Below are 20,758 nucleotides of genomic sequence, written 5' to 3' on the forward strand. Positions count from 1 at the left end.
TTAATCAGACTTATTGCAGGGCCTTTTGATTCAGTTATCACAGAAACTATAGGGCCCGACCTTAATGCTGCCATCAATCTGAGGCTGGCTCTGCCAGGCCCCCTCAAAAAATACACTTGCTACTTGGCCTAACAACATTTCTGGGGGAAACCCTGAACTCTGTGTTCATAATGTAGATACTGCCATTTCCCATCAATATCCCCATCACTAAGTACTAGTTAAAGGCACTTCACTTTTGCAAAACACAACTCGAACTTGCTGACTCACAGGTGTTGTAATATTTATACACAGATTAAAAGTTTTGGCATCCATCATAATAAACAGGTAATCTGGTTATACATTAACAACAACAACAACGACACTGCTTTTCAGAGTTCTAAAAGACATTTTACATACTAAATAAGAAAAAAGCAATCATTTCCCTGCATGTTGCCAGGTTTAAAAATAATGGAGAGTGTTGCCTTATCTTAATCATGCAGGAATTTTAACCCAACCGTAATCTCCCCCTAAACAAGTTGATGTTGACCATCAGGATGTGAGCAGTGCTCTCTTGTGTCAAAATCCAACACTATTACCTTCATTGCTCTTGATGGTGAACGCGTCTTCGTCCCTTGAACTTAAGCATTAACTGAATTGGATGATGTTGTCATTGTTCTTGGGAGGCCAATCTCTCCAATCTCACTGATGGGAAATGAGAGAAACCCCAGAGAGAGTTGGGATGAAGCACAAACTATAACTGCTCTGATGTTGTTGGACAACTGAGCATTAGTTTCTGAATTATGTCTCTATTCACCCCAAATTGCACACTGATGGGGAAACAAGCAAGCTCATCGGACAGGCCAGTGGTTAGGCTGATTGGGGATAGAGTCTTGAGCCAGTGACTCTGCAAATAAAAGGAGCTGAAAACCCTTACAGTGCCATCAAAGGGTTGAAAGCTTATCAAGTGAGATTTGTCTAGAAATAATAGACCTGGGGTCCATAGTACAAAAAATGATTTCTGCTGACAGGTATCTTTGTGCCACAGCAGTTGAGTGGCAAGATTATGAAACTACTGGGTCCAAATTTCAGTAATGTTCATTCGTTATGTGCCATCATGACAACTGAGGACAATTTTTTTACCGGAAAATTGCTTCTTCAGGTGTCCATAAACCGAAATAACAGAAAGACGAGAGAAGCCACAGTCACCTCTCTTGGCCCAATTTGCACCTTACAACCTGCGGTGCACTCATTTAGGTTTGGTCCGAATGTAAAGACTGTAGTCCATTACCTGGTAATGTCAAATGAGCTTCTGAAAACAGCCACAAAATGTAATCACCAAAATTGGATTTTAAGAGGTGAGAAATGAGCGCATCGTATTCTGAATGATTATCCCGCCAGGTGTAACATCGGTCCATGACTAGGGAGAAAGCTTTACCTATTTTTCTTCAGAGAAAATGGCAAGGGGGAAAATGCTCCATCTGACAGACACACACACACACACACACACACACACACACACACACACACACACACACACACACACACACACACACACACACACACACACACACACACACACAATCCTCCTGCTTCCTGGAGAGAGCAGGTGTAGAGGGGAAATTGAATTTGGAGAAAGTATTCCAGGTAATAGAACTTATAAATGGGTGCATTATGTTCTATTTGACTTCTCTAATTACAGCAGAACATTCTTGCTTTTCTATTTTTTTTCCCTCTAAGCATATTGAATCTGATCTGCAGCACTAATTAACCTGCTGTTACACCACAGTTTGCAAGGGCCCAGTACCTAAACAATGGGAATGCTGCAATTAGCAGTAACTAAATTGGAATAGAAGTGCAATCGTGCAATTTGTACAGCAGCAATTTGTCCCAAAGTGTTCATCTCAGTGGGGTGGAGATGTACCAGAGAAACACTATAAGTGTTTGAAATGTGTTTGTCTATGAAAGTGCATTATGTAAACTCAAAAGTGCATGTGGTGGTTTTGTTTTCAGGTGCACATATAAAGACAGTGACAAACACACAGTACAAATCTGTGAATGTTCATTCAGTGTTTTTTTTAAAAAAACAGCACGTCATCGATTTTACATATAAGGTTCAGTTAACTTAACAATGATAGATTAATTTACCTTAGTAAATTATTAGAAAACGATGTGCGTAACAGCTTATTCATGTAAGTTAAAGGTGCCCTGCAGAGGTTTTGATCACTAGTAGTGCTACAGAACAATACTTTCAGGTCACTGTTTTGTTTATGTTGTCCATGCGTGTCAGCATGCAGGCAGCACGTGGTTGTTAGTTTCACGATATCCCGTTGATTGACAGTTGATGGCAGTAAAGTGCTAACACATGTAGTAATGCATCCCCTTGCATCATGTTACGGTGGTTTTTATTTTATTTTATTTTTTTAGTTTTCAAGAACTCCACAATTAACCTTGTAAGTTATTTTGAAGTACAAATACCAAACATTTTCTGTTTTTTGTAACATTGTAAACAGCACATGTTTTGGACTCCCGGAGATGCCACATTGGGCTCTCACAAAGGACATTTTGCATTATTTTGTATTCTAAATTAGGTATTGAATAATTGAAAAAGTATTGCAGTCATCTGTATTAGGGCTGCAACTAACGATTATTTTCATCATGGATTAGTTGTTGTTTTACAGATTAATTGATTAATCTGTGGGTCGATAAAGTGGCAGAATATTATGAAAAATGTCCAAAGTGATGTCTTTTTAAGTCATGTTTCATCAGTCCAAACCCCAAAGATATTCAGTCTATTATATAAACCCGAGACCCCATATTTGAGAGGCTGATGACAGCATTTTCTACAATTTTTGAACTTACTTTAATGATTGATCGATTTTCAAAATAGTTGCCTATTATTTTTCTGACAATCGATCAGTGGACTATTTGTTGCAGCTCTCATCTATATGCATTTATTCCATATCTGCTGCAACGTGTAAATCCCTGTTTATGCAATATTACCAATGATGATAGTCTCCAGTTGATGAATGTCATATGGTGAACAACCACCAGCATTTCTTTCAAGAAAGTATGCTTTTCCTGTTTCTTTATTTACACTCAGAAATAACTCACTAAGAAACAAGAGTCCCTTCATACCAACTCTAAAATCTAAAGAAAGCAAAAAAAAAGTAAAGCCATTATGCATTTCTGCTGTTTGCTCGATCTTATTTATGATCTACAGACAATGGACAACCTGTTTAGCTGGATTTTGCCGCTGCTGATTCAACTGTGTTCACTGAAGAATTTGCCTTTGCACAATCCCTCTTGAAAAATGATTAAATATCATTGTTTTTTTCAACACCTCCTTGCAGTCGGTTTGCTACTTTCGCTTCAGAATAATAGGCAATTTCCTGCCTGGAGTTGTTGCTAATGAGCTCAGTGTTGAGCAGAGGTCATACTTCCACAGTGCTTCTCAGTGAGAGCCGGCGTTTAACACACCACTTGTCCAGACGTCTGTAAGGCCAAATATGCTCTGGTGCATAACTAATGCGTAAACACTGTCACTGGTGCATGAAAAAACAGCATGAGGAGGTAAACACATGACAAATAGAACTCTATGACAATTAAATGTCCCAGTTATTATTACATTTGCCTTTTTTCTGTTCATGACAGCGCATAAAGCAGATACCAGCCTCTCAGAATCAGTCATTAAGAGATCCAGTGTCTCCAACAACAATAATCTCAGTAGATTAAAAATGCAGCTGAAAGACGGGCTGAAATTAAAAGGACTTAACTTGGCCCAAGATGTGTTTCTCCTGGTGTGATTTGAGGAATGGGTGACCCTTTTATACTTCTCAACTGTAATAAATTCAAACTCCAGGGTACTACAATGAAAGAGTAAATAACACCTCCGATAATTAGATATTTTCTGTAATTTGATGAATACCTTTAACAAAAGGACACCTTCTTTAATTAACTTCATTGTATATTGATTGTATCACGAGTCCTAAAGTTTTCTTTTAAATGTGAATATCAATTAAAGTTAATATAATTCGAACTGATAATGTGTTCGTATTGTAAAATTATTGATTAATTAATACAATAGAGGATTCTCTTTTAATTTGGACGCATTTGAACTTTATCTAAAGAAGAATGTGACCACTCTACTGTCCACTTTCAGTTGCACCCACAACATCCATCTGTGCACGTTGATAAATCACAATTGTTACTACACAATTGTTCACAGCGCAGTGAATGCAATTAGTGCCAACGTAAACTCTCACCCAGTAGATTGAAGCTACTCAAAATGAATGTATTTATAAAGTATGTTTCTATTTTTTCAATGGTTAACAATGAAGAGAAAAGGAGGAAAGATTATGTTCCACTGGACTTCCTGCTGCTTTGCTTACATTTGACATGACTTTTGGTGCCCTTAAATAAATAAAATAGGTAATAGGGTAAACATCACAAGTAAAATAGATCAAGCTACAAACTCTCACTAAGATGACTTCAACATTGACTGTATTTGCAATGTATTTGCTTATGGAAGAGAAAATTCAAAGCCAAATAATAAAATGGAAAAATATTTACACGTACATTTCTGCAAATGATGTGTCTGTCTAGTCCAGAACCACCTGATTTGTGTATCTGTCTTTCTTTGAGAGGAAACCGTGAAGTTAAACCAAATAGCCACACGTAGGAGATCAGATTGATCTGGCACACACGCCAGCCAGGAAGGTGTGGTTTATTGTGACGTCTTTGAGAAGCTTTCCCTGGGCAGCTGTCAAGTTCACATAATAATATAAAAGAAGGAACTAAGACGAGTTCCTTCAAAATTAAAGCACACAAATCTCACACTAAAGGTTGGTTTGGTTTGGGGGCTTGCCATCTTAACACTTCTTCTGTTTACTAGTGTGTTATTATTTTAAAAAAGTTGATCCGTTATCTATAGACATCACACTCCAAACTAGAAGGAAACAAATAAATGTAGATTTAGAAGAGCTTATTCTCATTTTTAGGCTATAACTGTACAAAGTACACGTGTGGCTCTTTTGTTTAAATGTAGCTGTAAAAACATGTTTTTAACCTTTGGTTGGGAAGTGTTGATGCACTGTCTACCTTCAAGATATTTATATCAAGCAAGCAAACTTTACTTAACTTCTCAAAGTTGAAACTTGGGGATAAGAGGGACTAAAAAAAAACATTATACAAATCAAGCAGTATTAAGTAAATTATGAAGCTATAAAATCTAGAGAAAGCCAACGAAAGCATGACACTAAATTTAGTATTTGGGGCCACCAGAAACAGTTTGACACTTTGGTTATTGTTTTGGTCTCTATGCCATAAGCACAGATTTATGAAGAAAAAAATAACCTCTCCTAAATCTTAAGAGAAGAATAACTGAATTTCTATTGGTGTATTTTTCCAGTTTGCTCATGTGTGTCACATTTCATCATGATAAGGTTGATGCCAGTGTTGATATAGAGGGTTACATTGAAAAGCATGCCCCCAGTGTACAGACTGGATGTGCATTGGGCCTGCAAAGTGGTTATTAAGAGTTAAATGTAGATGTGTTGCACTTTGCCAGAGTTACAGAGCACCTCCCAGTCCACTGATGTGCATTCAGAGTGGGCATGATGAAGGATTTCTAAAAATAAAACCCAGAAAAGTGTTCATGAGGTAGCATTTTATTTTGAAGGTACCGGCTGGATTGTGTGCACCTTGTTCTGTCTGACTTAACCCCATTTCCCTCCGGGCGGACAGCAACAGCCGTATGTCTTATATGAACGCAGTGTGACAGTCGGTGAACTTATTCTGTGTTCGGCCTTCCTGCAGCTCACAGCAGCTCCTCACGCACAGTTTTTATTTCACTTCACCAGCGCGTGACGTTGCAGCCGGACTTCATATTGTCAAACTTTGTCTGCAGCTGGTGTTTGTGGAGGAAGAGGTAAGAATAGTTTCATGTTTATATATACAACTTATTCATGTTGTTGGTAAATCAGGGGACGTGCAGTGCTGCAGGCAGGACATTAGACTGAGGTCTCAACTTTCCCTCTGATTTATTACTAATGTTGAGGCTGCAGGCGACAAGTAGAAGGCCTGTAACTGTGTATATGAGATGTGCTTGGTTAATAGGTGAAGGGAAAAACTCCAGCAAGAAACCATTTCCAAGAAGGTGCGATTACTAGATCTCAACTGGATGATCAGCATTTTTTAACAGCTTCTTGAAGACTTGGTATGAAAATGATAAAACTGCTAAGCCTAGAACAAGGGGTCATGTGGAATATGATTTGAATTGTGCAGGCAGAAAAATCAATGCTGCTTATCATACATGTATTTCTTCACAATTATCTCCTTAAACATCTTTTACAGTCTTAAGGTGTATCCATAATCATCTTAGAGCATCAGCACGAGTCCCTGATCAGATTTGTGTTTCTTTGTGGGTCAGTAATGTGGGCTGAGAATCTGTTTTTCGCATTTAAACGTGCCTAATGGGAATATTTGCCTACTTCAAAAAGCACTTATCTCCTGTGTAAACACGAGGCCGCTATCAGCCAGCTGCTGGATGCAGAGGAGCTCACAGCATTGACCCCACCTTTTTTGAACTGTGCATCTAATGTTGGAACACTAACAACATTTTCCAGTTCAATCATTGATTTATTCAAGTATTTTTTCATCATCAGAGTACTCACGCCAAACATACTACTGTCAAACAACAATTATTCTGGTTTTGGACACACCAAAACATAAATAGATGTGTGTTTGAGGTCATGCTTGCAACAGCTTTTTCAAGTAAGTCATTTTGATGGAATTTGTCATTTGTTTAAATACTTTCACTGTGAATATCTTAAAATGTACACAGTGTTGTAGTACAGTGTATTGCAGTGTACTAAATAATAGGAAATGAATACACTAGTGTTATATTAATGTAGGGAGGTTAAAGCTTGAGGTTCAGAAGTTGCACTTGAAGTTAACTTGTCCTCCCAGAATGTACTTGTGTGCTGAATTGAATTATTCATCACTGTCATTAAGAAAAGAGTATCATTTAAAGCATGTATCCAGTTATAGGTAGAAATTACCAACATTTCTGTCAGTTACTGCAAAATGACTAAGGTTCTCAAACAATGAATTTTCAGAGGCAAAGTTCTTGAGGGAACCCCCCCCCCCCCCCCCCCCCCCCCAAATTGCTTGTGATGGACAGAACAAGAACAATGTTTTGTTTGGTTTAAAAATTAAAATAATAATAAAATTGGGTTACAGAGACAAGGTAGTGACATATAAGATGGACACAAGAACAGTGAAAAACAGTCATGTAACACCAGCTGTATTACAGTCCACAAAACATTCACACTACAGGTAAATAGCGTACATATTTCAAGTAACAGATGATTGATTACTCACATTAAGAGAATTCTTCTTTGTATAAAACGTTTTCTTCAATTGTATTTTATATATGCAAATGAGGCATTATCTAATCTACAATATTTCCACTAGTCTGAAAGAAGATGTGAAATAGTCCAAAAGAATCAAAATTGATTTTCTATTTAATTTCATCCATGTTTTCTCACCCTAAACAGAATAAGGAGGTGAATCACACAACTTTAACTTTTTTACTACCCAGATCTCAAGATATAGTCCAGACCAAACTACTTAACAGAGCTTCTACAAAAGGTTGAATTACAGAAATCAAAAGTTGAACTAAAATGCCATTCATATTTTAATCATATCTGTCTTATCCACAGTAACTGCGGTCAATATAAAGCATAACTTGAACACGTAAATCTTTCAGCTGTCGTCTTGAGGTTTTTCTTCCGCGGGGCAAACAATCCAATGAGATATTTCACATTCTCTGGCTCTAATCACCACTCGTACTCCCTAACTGTATATAGTAATGCACGGCTTCTTCTGCTTCACATCCGTTTCCGTCAGGAGGCAGTGAAATTTTAGGATGGGAAAACGACATGGCCTTGAGCTTTGTGTAAAAGGCATGCACTTCTGGCTAATGACCAGGAACCGTTCTAACTTCAGATTTAGCTTCATTTGGCTTTGACCTTTGTGTATAATTTTGGGGGGGATACATGCCGTGTGTGTGTGTGTGTGTGTGTGTGTGTGTGTGTGTGTGTGTGTGTGTGTGTGTGTGTGTGTGTGTGTGTGTGTGTGTGTGTGTGTGTGTGTGTGTGTGTGTGTGTGTGTGTGTGTGTGTGTGTGTGTGTGTGTGCACAAGTGTTTAAGCTAACACATTTGTTCAAACTGTGTGAGGAGGTTGCCCTGTGTCTAATCTGCCGTACAAAGCCAAAACGCTGTAACTAGCCTACCTTTAGACCAGAATCTTAATGACATTTTTTTCCCATAGAAATGTCAAAATATAAATGAATACAGCATCCAAATCGCAGTGACTCACCCAGGCTAGTTATGGCTAGCTGGTGTGATAGCATTAGATACATTTCTCCACTTTATACCGTTTCCTACAGTGGACAAATCTATTTTGGTGCTCAAACATCTATACCGCATAAATGTGGCAGTTGCTAAATCAAATGATGACGTATGCAACTGCTCGGGAGAGTGCAGACGCTTTTATATATTTTATTTTATTTCATCTAATTTCTAAAATATAAATTTATGCTAAACGTATTTATGTAAATGTCATTCTAATTCTTTTTTTTTTGCCTTAGTACAGTAGGTCCTGACCGATATGGGATGTTTTAGACACAATTGATATTGATTTTCACCGATTACTGTTGTGGTGGCTGAAAGTTGAGCTGGAATGAAAACGGACCTGTTCTACTTGGATTGTGCAATAGGACTAATCTAAGGTACTCAAAAGGCTGCTTTCTTTAACAAATAACTTTATTATTACATCGTCAACCAATTATATAAATGAACACTGAGAAAGTATTACTCAATAGCTGACCATCTAAATTATAGTTAAATAGTTATATGACATCATTTATAAGTCACCCAAGCATTGTTTTCTGCAGTTTTCTGGAAAAAAGGTTTTCTTAACAGTGCATACTGGAAAACATATACGCAGATACTGATATGTCTGTGATGGGTCGATAGCAGTCCATAATATCAGCTGAGCGGTATTTCGGTCTGGCTCTAATGTAAAGCATGTTGAACTGTGTATGTGTTTGAAATGTGCTACATAAATAAAGCTGCCTTTGACCCATTGGAACATGGTCTTGCTCCTTGTGATAGCCCTGGGGCTGTAGTACTTGAGACCGGACTCAAGTCCACTTCTTTGAAGTCTTGCACTTGTCTCTGTCTCGTGTCTTGTTGGACTCGGCTATTGAGAACTGGTCAAAGATTTCCTGGCTGCTGATTCATGATCAGTTGCCTACATTCTATGCATTGGTTAGTTTGGATGTTAGAAGATACACCAACTTGTTTATAAATCCATCCTAAATCCGTTGGACTGTATTAGCATTGGAGATACATTATTGCTTAGTATGGTCTTGATAAGGCCTACATTTTCTCTGGACTTGGTCTTGGACTTGTCTTGGACCTGTTTAAGTTGGTCTTGACCTCACCCCTGGGTAGCCCTGTGAGGCAGTAATGTTTGGAGACCAGATGGTTGATGAGACTGGTTGTTGTGGTATTTGACTAACATTTCCCAACTGGTGTGGTGCTCTTCATAAAGACCTTTAAGTCATAGCTGAACCTAACACTTTAAAACTCCAGCTCAATAAATGAAAAACTTTATTTTTTGGCATCTGTTGTTCATGTTAGATGGTGTCAGTGGAAGCAGGATGAGTGGCATTGTGGAGGAGAGTTGGGAGGTTTTCTTTCACAATGAGCTGCCAGCTGCTTGAGAGTGTGTGACAGTGAGGAGGTTTGAAGGCAAGGTCAAAGCTTCAAAGGAAACAAAAACTCTTCCACATCTGCTTTTACCCCCAAATGGAAATTGAAGCAGCCAAATCTTGCCACAATCTCTTTTCTTTTCTTCTCAAAGTGACTCATTTGTTTTAGGAGTCAGTTCACTGGCGACGGACACAAGGTCATTGGAAACTTTGTGAAACTTAACAGCACTCTTTTACAGCACTTTTTGATGCTTTCAGCAACATACAGGATGGCTGTGGCTCAAAAGGTAGAGCTGATCGTTGACTGTTCGATCTCCTGTACGAACCCCAAGTTTCTCTCGATGGGCAGGCCAGCGTCTTGCTTGGCGTTGTGAATGAGACGCAAATTGTAGTGTTTCTGTCCAGTAAGGTAGAAAGGCATCATAAATGCAGCCCATTCACAATCTGTAGATTATATACAATATCCCTATCCTATGATCGTAGGGTTGCACATGTTGATGAGCCAGTGTATTACTTTATATCATCCATCATTCCCCATAATTCAAACAGAAACAGATGAGCTGGCGGGTGGTGTTATTAAAAATTCAGACAGAATAGCTTGAGCTCTTTGATTTCCTGGTATGTCATCAGTCTAGATGTCAGGTAGAGACTGATAAACCCATCGAAGCCAGAGGTAAAGCCATCCTCCCACTGCCAAGACACACTTGGTAATATCAGCCAGTAATGGATCGTTTGTCAAATGTCATTTATAGAAAAAATATTCTGTTGCCTTCCGGCTGTTGTAACAGCTGCGAGCAAGGTAACCTCTAAACTGTTCATTGTGTGTGTGGAAGCTACTGTGTCTGAATCAATAATTATCACTAATAACTGTAAAAAAAAAAAGTGCCAGGCTGAATCACAGTAGTGACTTTACAAAAGTACCTAAATGCATAGTGGCTTGTTTCATTTAGCATTTAAAGACTATTTTGTTGAAATGCTTATGGGATTTCAAAAATAACATTAACTGTTTTTTTCCCACTTTGCAGTGCAGTAAGCTGTAAATGCAGTATGGACATGGTATAGAGCAACATTAGCATTCATTTGCAGTTGTGTTCACTAAATACAAATCCAGTCTTCACTGTTCAAATTGCTGGGTGATGGAAAAGAGCGTCACTAATCGTGCACTGCATGTGAGTTTTCTCAGAAATGTCGCCAACCAGTTTGTGATACTGCAAATGCAAAGGTCTTAAGTCTGTGGGCCACAAGCTCAGTCACCTTTGCTGTCACCTCATTCGGCAATTGAAAGAAATATATTTAAATGAAAATCTTCAAGATTATTTCTTTAAAGATGTTTCAGTACCACACCCTAACAATAAATGTAGCCTGTTCATATGAACACCAGTTCCTGTTACTTACTTCCATACTTTTTCTCTTCAGCCTCAAACACTGCTAATTAATAGATATTAATCTGAACAAAATAAATTGTTCTAAGATGAGATTTGCCTGTTACAACTAGGCACTTATGTATAGATGAAGCTCTGTGTTTATATATATTTTTACAAAATGTGTTTGCTTCTTCCATATGCCTCATTCAGCATCATCTTTTCAAGAAAAGTAGAACATCTGTTGTATAAATGATAACCAGTCTTTACCCTCAACTTGTGCCACTAAAAAGAAGGACTGTGTTCCTCTGTTATGAAGGGAAAATTCAATGTAAAGCTTTTAGAATTTAGCTTTAATAATAAGACATTTGTAGACGCTTCAACAATGAAGCAAAGGCTCTAATTTGTGTGTAAAGCATCAATTTAAGTTAAAAATAAACAGTTATAGAATATGTGAAGAGTCAAAAGTAAAAAAACTTTGTCCAGTATTTGATATTTGTCTTAACTTTTACATACAGTAACTCAAGAAGTAGCAGACAGCCGGTAGTAAAAAATAAAATAGCTGTGAGGTTGTTGAAGAAAGTAATAAAATAAAAGTAATGCTCCGTACGCCTAAATAAGTCCATTTCCCAAAGTGTTTTCACAGCTGGTAGGGTTATGTCTCCGGTAACATTTTAATGTGATATCGTAAAAAATGAACATTTGTATTGGGCACTTTCCACAGTATTCATAAAGAGTTAATGGTCACTACTCGTTGCCGCTTTGTGAGTTTGATTACTGCGGGGCTCATTTTACGCTTACAGCACAAGAGTCCAGGTACTCCTACGGATTATTGAGTTTTGTTGGCGGGCAAAACTAAAGCCTTTCTCAGCCATTTGGGAAGATTAATTGACCCCGTTTTCTTCTGGGTGAATAACGCCTCCCTGAAGTGAGCTTTGTGCCAGAAAGGTGGAGACAATGTGACTTCTGCCACCCAGGAATGATTAACTCTGCTGGCTCAGTTTTTTTTCTGTGTCGTAAGAGTAAACTAACATGTCCTTAGAATACTGCTGTGTGAGTGTGTGTTGTATCTATTGATCTACCTGTCTACATTATAAATCCAGATTTTTAATTCCTCGTTATTTTTCACATTTAGAAGTTCTAGATCTTATACAGCGTGTGTCTGAATACTTGCCATCATCTGTTTTAATCCACATCATGAATATTGCATGCAAAAATAATAATGTTAGAGGAGAAATATCGAAATTCTTATAACAAGATTTTTGACAACAGCCAGCCAGACACTGTATTTTTAAAATGTGTCAAAAGAAACGTGTTTGATAAACTCTAAGGACTAAAGTTTTCCTGCATTTTCAGAATTATTCTTTATACTTTTTCTTCTTTTTTACTAAACCAAAGAACTACAATTATAGGTAAAAGGAAAAATATCCATCTTTTATTTCATTTTGCAGATGGTGATCTTTTCATTAAAAGAAATAACATAATATAAATTAATGCAATCATTGGTCAAATCTTGTTAGTAGAAAATCACTTGACATTTTTTTATTTCTTTAGCGACTAAATCTGCAGTTCCCTGGCAACTTTACGGCAGGGTTAGTAGTCGCAATTTATCTTGAGCCAAAAGTAAATATTTGACAAACTGTGTTGTTTTGTGTTATTTTTATTAAAGCAAAGCAAAGCAAGCAAAGGGAACTTGGTGTCATCACATTGTTCATGTAATAACAAGTGGTCATCATACCTGAGAAAGTACTCGGTGGGCACAGCTTCTAGTTTTTGGGAAAAAAAACCTAATTAAGAGTCACTTACAAAATTCACAAATGCAGTACACAACCACTGTTTCAGTACTTTATGCTTTCTCTTCATCTTCCAGGTCGTCTCCGTGACTCTGGCTCCACTTCAGGATGCCAGACTGCGCTGAGCGTCTACCCAACTGTCTTCTCTATCAGCTGGATCATTTCACAGCATCAACTCCCCCTGCTCATCAGGTTGATCATGTTATCCGTTCCAACATTTCACTGTGAGCCCAGTTATAGCAAAGTCAACCACAGTTTTGAATGAAGTCGCCCATCATTCTGGGAATTTACAATGTGAGCTTGTGAGTACCATTTAACATCCCCGGCCTGTGTAGGTAGATCTCCTGGTCTTTTTTCTTCTATTTTTCAGAGCCAGTACCTGCCATTACCATATAATGGCATTACCTTAGTGAACTTGACACCAGCAGAAAACTATATCCTAGACTCAGATCTTCATCATCTTTGTCGATGATGTGGTAAATCTTGTGATACTGAGACCATCTGTAGTTGCGATGGCCACTGCCTCCTCTCCGGAGAAGGATCAGCCCCTCCTCCAGCTCCAGGAGGTGGACTCCAGCCGAGTTAGCTGTTGCGTCCTCCCTCCGTTACTCAGCTCCTCCTCCACCTCTCCTGGCTTGTCCCTGGAAACCAGCCAGCCCATCTGCATCCCCTCTCCTTACACCGACCTCAGCCACGACTTCACCACAATACCTTTCTACAGTCCAGCTATCTTCAGTTATGCAGGTCCAGGTATTCCGGATTGCCCCTCCGTCCATCAGTCACTAAGCCCCTCTATATTCTGGACCGGTCATGGCCACGTGGGGCCAACCATACCCCTGCACCACTCCCAGGCTCGGCCTCAGCACGGGCAGCCGATCCAGAGTCCATGGGTGGAGCTGTCATCCAGGGACAGTGCCTTTACAACCAGGTAGGATGGTGCATCACTTCCTGACTGGCATTCTGTTTTATCTCAAATCACCCAAGCTAACCAGTCAGTAGCAGGACTGCAACTAATAATCATTTTAATAATCACTTAATCGGCTGATTATTTCTCACAGTCAATCAATAGTTTAGTTTTAAAAAATGTCGGCGTATTGTGAAAGGTGCTTGTCACAATGAGACAAAGGTTATGTCTTCAAATTGTGACCAAAAGTCCAACACACAAAAAATCATAAATACACAACAAGAAGTGGTTCCTCACATTTTACAAGCAGGAAACCCCAGATGTGAAGAAGTTTTGTCTGATAAATGACTTGAAGCAATTCTTACCTTTTGTGCATGTCTCAGTTAGAGCACTCAGCGCTTCCCTCCAAAGTCTCACCCTCTTAGCCCTGCCTGAACTCTGACGCTCCCTCCTCCCTGGACACGAGCGTTGAGAGGGAAAAGCTGCATTCAAGTGCCATGGGAAGTCCAAAGTTTTGGACCTCCAACTAGGAAATTTACAATGGAATGATTGTCAAAGTCGAGCCTCCTTATAGCAAATTCAAGGGAGATCGACCTACCCCAAGTAGTAGAAGGTTCACTTTGACAGGTATTCCAGTGCAAATAATTTTTATCGGACCGAATAAATGATTGGTCAGACTTTTATCAGAAATATATATAAGTTGGATATTGATGAGTTTTAATACCTGGTGGATTTTAGTGTGCCAGACAGTTTTTGGGAGCATTTTAAGATTACAAAAGAAAAGTGTAAAAAAGGCCAGAAAGGTAAAGAATAGCTTTAACTGATTATTAAGAAACAAAATTACAGACAAATATTTGTTGACCGACTAACTGATTAATTGACTAATTGTTTCAGTCCTAGTCAATATTCAATTGTATTTTTAAAACCCCCAAATTCTGACTTACCAGTCAAAATATACTGCTGTGAAAAAGGATCATGTCTCCTGTCTTTCTCAATGATTTTTTAAAATGTATTTTCTATTTGATTTAGCCTTTTATTTAACCAGGAAGAAGTTAGATGTGGATTTAACTGCTTCAACAGTCACAAGTCGACAGGCTGCAGTCAGCTAAAACAATCTGTAATCATACTCTTGATGTGGTAATGATCCATTAAAATGGAACATGCAGCACACTTCATCAAACAGCTTTGCGCACTGAGACCAGATGTTCTTTTGTCTTGTGTCAAATCATGACTGAAACTTATCTGTTAGTAAGAGTGTGAGGAGGCATTCTCAGGAGAGGGAGGAGGCCGTGGTGTCATCCGGCGGGAAGGCGGACCTCCACTTCTGTGCTGTGTGTAATGACTACGCCTCGGGCTACCACTACGGTGTCTGGTCGTGTGAGGGCTGTAAGGCCTTCTTCAAGAGGAGCATCCAAGGTGAGACACAAGCATGCTTTACTAGCATGTTGAGGAAAGGCTTTTGAAACGATCCCAAAACCAAAGAGAAACAATACAAGTTTGTCATCAGAGTCCTTCAGCAGTCGGAGTCAAGCTCCTGTGGCATTTGCAGGAAAGGTCGGTCATCTTGTCTCTTTCTTCTTCTTCTCCTGTTTTCAGGACACAATGACTACATCTGCCCAGCAACCAATCAGTGCACTATAGACAAGAACCGGCGTAAGAGCTGCCAGGCGTGTCGCCTTCGCAAATGCTGTGAAGTTGGCATGACCAAGTGTGGTAAAGGAATTTTTATTTTTTATTTATTTGGGGGTGACGATTATTTTTTTTAAAAGGCTCTCTGTGTAACTTTCAGAAAACTCTTATTATCAGCGACACTTGTGGCCACCAGTGAATGAATGAATAAATGAAATTACATTTTCATGTCGGGTCATGTTACCATGACCCATCCAACACAGGATTATACAGACAATGTATAATATGTATGTTCACAAACTGAGCATTAAACTGATGCGTTTACATGTAGGGTAAAATATAGCTTTCAGTTTCATCAAACCACAATAAACTACAAATATGGAAATACAATAAAATATACATGACACCATGGTCATTTAAAGTACAATTAGCTAAAATGGGTACAGTTCTGGTTTTCTTTAACCTGCACTTGACCTATATTTATCAAATACTTTATATCTGGAATTAATTGGATTTCAGTTGATAATGTGTTCCAGAGCAGACCGCCCATCATGGAGAAGGCTGATTGTCCAAATTTATATCTAAAATGTGGTATTTTACAGTTCACCAAACTCCCAGTTACTCTGTTACTGTCTTGTTTTTGGATATATCTGGAGAGAAACTCGAAACCAGGCCATCACTGTTCCCTGTGGCTGTGTTTGTTCTCAAGTGTTTCCCTCCTTTTCGCAAAGCAACATGTACCCACTCCAGCAGCCAGGAAAGGTGGTCCTTCATTTCCATGTACACTTTATCTGTTCAACAGCTGTATACAGTGGACAAGACTGCTGTTTGCTGAAGGGGATTTCAAGTGACCCAAACTGTATTTATCTTTTTTTAAATCAACCAGAATACATTTTATTTAACAACAATTTATCCCGTCATCTTTATGGAGCCCAGAACTATACTGTATTTCTTCACCCTCACTGCTCCCGTAGTGTTGCGCTTGACCACAGCAGGCGTTTTAAGTAGGATTTAAAACGATAAAATCAACAAATCAATTGCCACATTTCACAAATATGTTGTGTATAATACCGTTTCTTCTCAGGATTACGAAAGGAGCGCGGAAACTACAGGAACCCCCAGATGAGGAAAGTCACCCGTCTGTCTTCAAAGGGCAGAAGCAACGGACCAAAGGCGTTAACCGAGCCAGCGGTGGGTTCGTTAGAGGCGCCCCACCCTCCTGCACTGACCTCAGAGCAGCTGATTGCGCGGATAATGGAGGCGGAGCCGCCAGAGATCTACCTCATGAAGGACATGAGGAGGCCGCTGACTGAAGCGAATATCATGATGTCGCTCACCAACCTGGCTGACAAGGAGCTGGTTCACATGATCAGCTGGGCCAAGAAGATTCCAGGTGTGTGTCGGGGGATCCTTGAAAAAGAATAAAGGAAAATTACTATTTATTTTAAGTCATTACATTACATTCGTTTGGCAGATGCTTTCGTCCAATGTTACTTATAATAAGTGAAACTACGTAGGAGAGGGTTTAGACATGATGAAAATTTGAAAGTTCATCCCTCAGGGACACGGTTTGCAATTCAGGTACAGGGGGATTAGCTTAATTGGTTTAACAGCATTAGTTCTCTGAAAATCTCTTTCATATCCAAGTCAAATCGGCCGGAAATCGAACTGGGACCTTGTATTTAACTTTGGGACTTTAATCGATCTTGGGATCCCCAGCGCCAGGATAGGATCATTATTCAAAATCAACGTGTATTGAGATATGTATCGTATCGTCAGGTTATAGGCAATAGCCAGCCCTAATGTGTTTAAAACCGACCAAATCTCATGAAGTATGGGGAAAAGGCGCACTCTGAGGTCAATGGTAAGACACATTTTGTTGCGTTTACTTTAAGTTTACACAAAATTCCTTCAAAAAAGCATCAAGATAAAATTGCTTACTGTGGCATGTGACTACAGGGAACACTGAAACCCCTTCATTGTGCTTCAGGCAGAGACTTTTTACTTCACCCTAAAGTGATAACAGCATCGATGTGCTTGTTCTTAGCCTGCACTGTTAACAGTTATTTAAATGTTTTTCTTCTTTGTTTTCTAAATAAATGTTTTAGTTGACAAAATATAAGCAAAAATTGGAAAAATACTCAGAACCCAAGGTGACGTCTTCCCATCAAGTTTTAGACAGTTGGTCCGACAAAAGCAAAGATATTAAACAGTGCAATACTACAAGACAAGCAGCAAATCCTCACATTCAAGCATTTTTGTTTAAAGTTTTGCTTGATGAGTGACTATCAATTTCAGAATAATGAATAAATATAATGTCTGTGCGGAGCATCACTAGCAGCATCACTCACACTTTTGTCGTAAGTCTGCCCAAAAGTCGGCCATTTCCCCCGCTTGGGTTTTCGTCAAACTGGAAAATAAAGAGGTATTCAGATCAGCTGTATGTTGGCGGAGCGCCACCTACTCTACCGGAGGTCGAGTTACTCTCCTCCTTTTCCCATTCATCCCCCGCTCATGTATACTGGGGGAACTTCAATAATCAGATTATTACCTTAACCGGGGTAAGGCCATTTTCGGGTCACCGATGTGCATGTAAACGCACTGACAGTTGCACGTTATTCGTGTCTTTTCCTCAGGGTTTGTAGAGCTCGGCCTCTTGGATCAGGTCCACCTGCTGGAGTGCTGCTGGCTGGAGGTGCTGATGATCGGACTGATGTGGAGGTCAGTGGACCATCCAGGCAAACTTATCTTCTCCCCTGACCTCAGCCTGAGCAGGTACCACCGCCAACATCTCAGGCAGTTGTTGTTAGTAGCTTGGGTTAACCCTTTCCATCATAACCAGTATTTACTGCAAATGCTGTGTTCTGAGATAAAAAAAAAAAAACGGACTTACACAGCACATTTTGCCCATCACAGAATTGCTGTTAGAGAGGTGAATACAGATATATTGAGACAGACAGTTTGAGGGAAAAAAACACCACACAATGTATTCTTGAAAATTAAAGGAAAACATGTTCTAATAGAAACCCTGAAAGTACTGCTTTAGTGCCATCTTTTGTATCTTAGTGGAAGTTAAACCCATGCAGCGTTTTTTGCAAAAAGTCACCATTTCTTCCCAAATAGCATGGTTTCTAATAACTGTTGGTGTCTTTGCACGGTAGAGAAGAGGGGAACTGTGTCCAGGGCTTCTCTGAGATCTTTGATATGCTGATAGCTGCCACGTCCAGGGTGAGAGAACTCCAGCTTCAGAGGGAGGAGTACGTCTGCCTCAAGGCCATGATCCTCCTTAACTCCAGTAAGTGCGTGTGTGTACGTGAAACCACAGTCGAGTGTTTGATTGGTGTCTCAGCATGTAATCTTGTCTGTGCATGACTCTGCTCAGGGTTGGCAAGGGGACCGGCTAAATAACTCACCAGTGAAAAGCCTGATGGGAACACTGTGTACCAGTTTTCTCTCATTGGTTATGCTAAATGCCCGGAGTAACAGGCAGTGCCTGTTTGAGACTGAACAGGGTCAGAGCCTCTCTGGTGAGCAGCTACAACGGGGAGTAATTATCGTCAGACTAATGTTTCTGTTTTTATTTGCCTCCACCAGCGTGGTGGAACAGGGATTGTATTTTTAATGACTCTATTTTTAATCAACATTGAAACAAAATTAAAAGGTTCGATACTGTGTCACCTTTCACAACCAGGATGTAAAAACAAAAACCCTCACCAGCTGCACAGTAGTTTACACGGTCATGGCTGAATTTTGCTGACACATTCCTTACTTACAGACATTTCTCATGTTTGTTTTGTTTAACCTCTTAGCAGAGGTTTCCAGGGGGAGAGAAAGCAGATTGACACTAGATGTCACATAGAAGTGTTATGTATAAAGGCTTATTATTATGAATTATGATGGAAGTTTATGATTCCCAATCCAACACTCACTTATGTCTCATAAGTTGTTGCAGCAATATATGGAATAGCGTAGATGCTGCAATAGCATCTGTTTTACCAGAACTGGAGAGTTGTTCTTCATTGAAAGAAGAGAACGACACAGAAGACTTTTCTCAATGGAAAAGATGTCTTCGCTCTTCTCCTGATTGACTTTAGCGAGAGTTTGATCATCCAATCCAGTCAGGTATGTTTCGAAAGCTCCTGCCCTTTCCCAAACAACGTCCTCTTAGATGGTTCTGTGAAACAAACCATCTGTCGAGTCAGGTTACAAAAATCCCTCAAAATCCCACATTAAGACACAGAGACCTCGAGGAACACATAGAGAAATCCGTGCCGTGATTTGGTTATCAAACACTTTGGATATTTGGAGATTTCTGTATGAATTGCATTTTTGGCGATAGAATGGCGAGTGCTTGTGTTCTGGAATCTGCTCACAAACCCCCTTATTGTAAATATATGGAAGAAAGTCATCCATCCTCTGAATGTCCTGAGGCTAGGATTATCCTAGAGATCAAAACGGCTCATTTATACAGTGAGGTCAAGTTTCAAAAAATGCTCACTGAAATGAAATGGCAACTATGTCAACTAACATCATGACACATAAACACAACTGGGTTCATTCATCCACAAGAGTCTCAGCTTCAACAGTCAATGTATGCCATTCAACACTGTTTGTGGATCCCAGTGTGCGGAAATATTCAAATATTTAAAGCCAAAACGTCTTCCTTTCTGTGTGTCACCAGATATGTGCCTCAGCTCAACAGAGGGCAGCGAGCAGCTGCAGAGTCGCTCCAAGCTGCTGCGTCTTCTGGACGCTGTGACGGACGCTCTGGTGTGGGCCATCGGCAAAACCGGCCTCACCTTCCGCCAACAGTACACTCGCCTCGCCCACCTGCTCATGCTGCTCTCACACATCCGCCATGTCAGGTAAAAGGATTTATTCATTTATTCAGCGTTGGACTTTTAAACTGATTTTGTGCACTATTATCATACAAGTGCTTCTAACATCTGACGCCCCATAATCATCTCGACCAAACATTGTCATCGTCATTACGCCCACTGCTGTGCCACACACCTGCTTTTATTACTGTCTTCTTCTTTCTTTCCAAACGTGCAGTAACAAAGGCATGGACCACCTCCACTGCATGAAGATGAAGAACATGGTGCCTTTGTACGACCTGCTGCTGGAGATGTTGGACGCTCACATCATGCACAGCTCACGTCTGCCTCGCCAGCCTCCCCAGCAGGAGTCCGGGGACCAGACGGAGGGTCCTGCTCGGCCACACGGCTCCGGCAGCGGCCCCTCAAACACCTGGACTCCCAGCAGCACTGGAGGTGGAGGTGAACGTCAGTAGTCGGATACAATTAATTGCAC

General features: G+C 39.8%; 1 protein-coding gene across 1 annotated transcript; it reads left to right on the plus strand.

Annotated features, from left to right (window-relative positions):
• Positions 1–5,781: 5,781 nt before the first annotated feature.
• On the plus strand, positions 5,782–20,738 carry esr2a (estrogen receptor 2a; the record flags this gene model as incomplete). The annotated part of the gene is made up of 9 exons (XM_083934071.1): positions 5,782–5,905; positions 12,990–13,840; positions 15,066–15,232; positions 15,413–15,529; positions 16,530–16,838; positions 18,082–18,220; positions 18,607–18,740; positions 20,127–20,310; positions 20,501–20,738. Exons 2-9 carry the CDS (start codon positions 13,425–13,427, stop codon positions 20,736–20,738), a joined length of 1,704 nt encoding a protein of 567 aa, XP_083790197.1. The 5' UTR covers positions 5,782–5,905; positions 12,990–13,424.
• Between the last annotated feature and the right edge of the window lie 20 nt (positions 20,739–20,758).

This window comes from Echiichthys vipera (assembly GCF_963691815.1).
Source record: "Echiichthys vipera genome assembly, chromosome: 19".
NCBI classification, from domain to species: Eukaryota; Metazoa; Chordata; class Actinopteri; order Perciformes; family Trachinidae; genus Echiichthys; species Echiichthys vipera.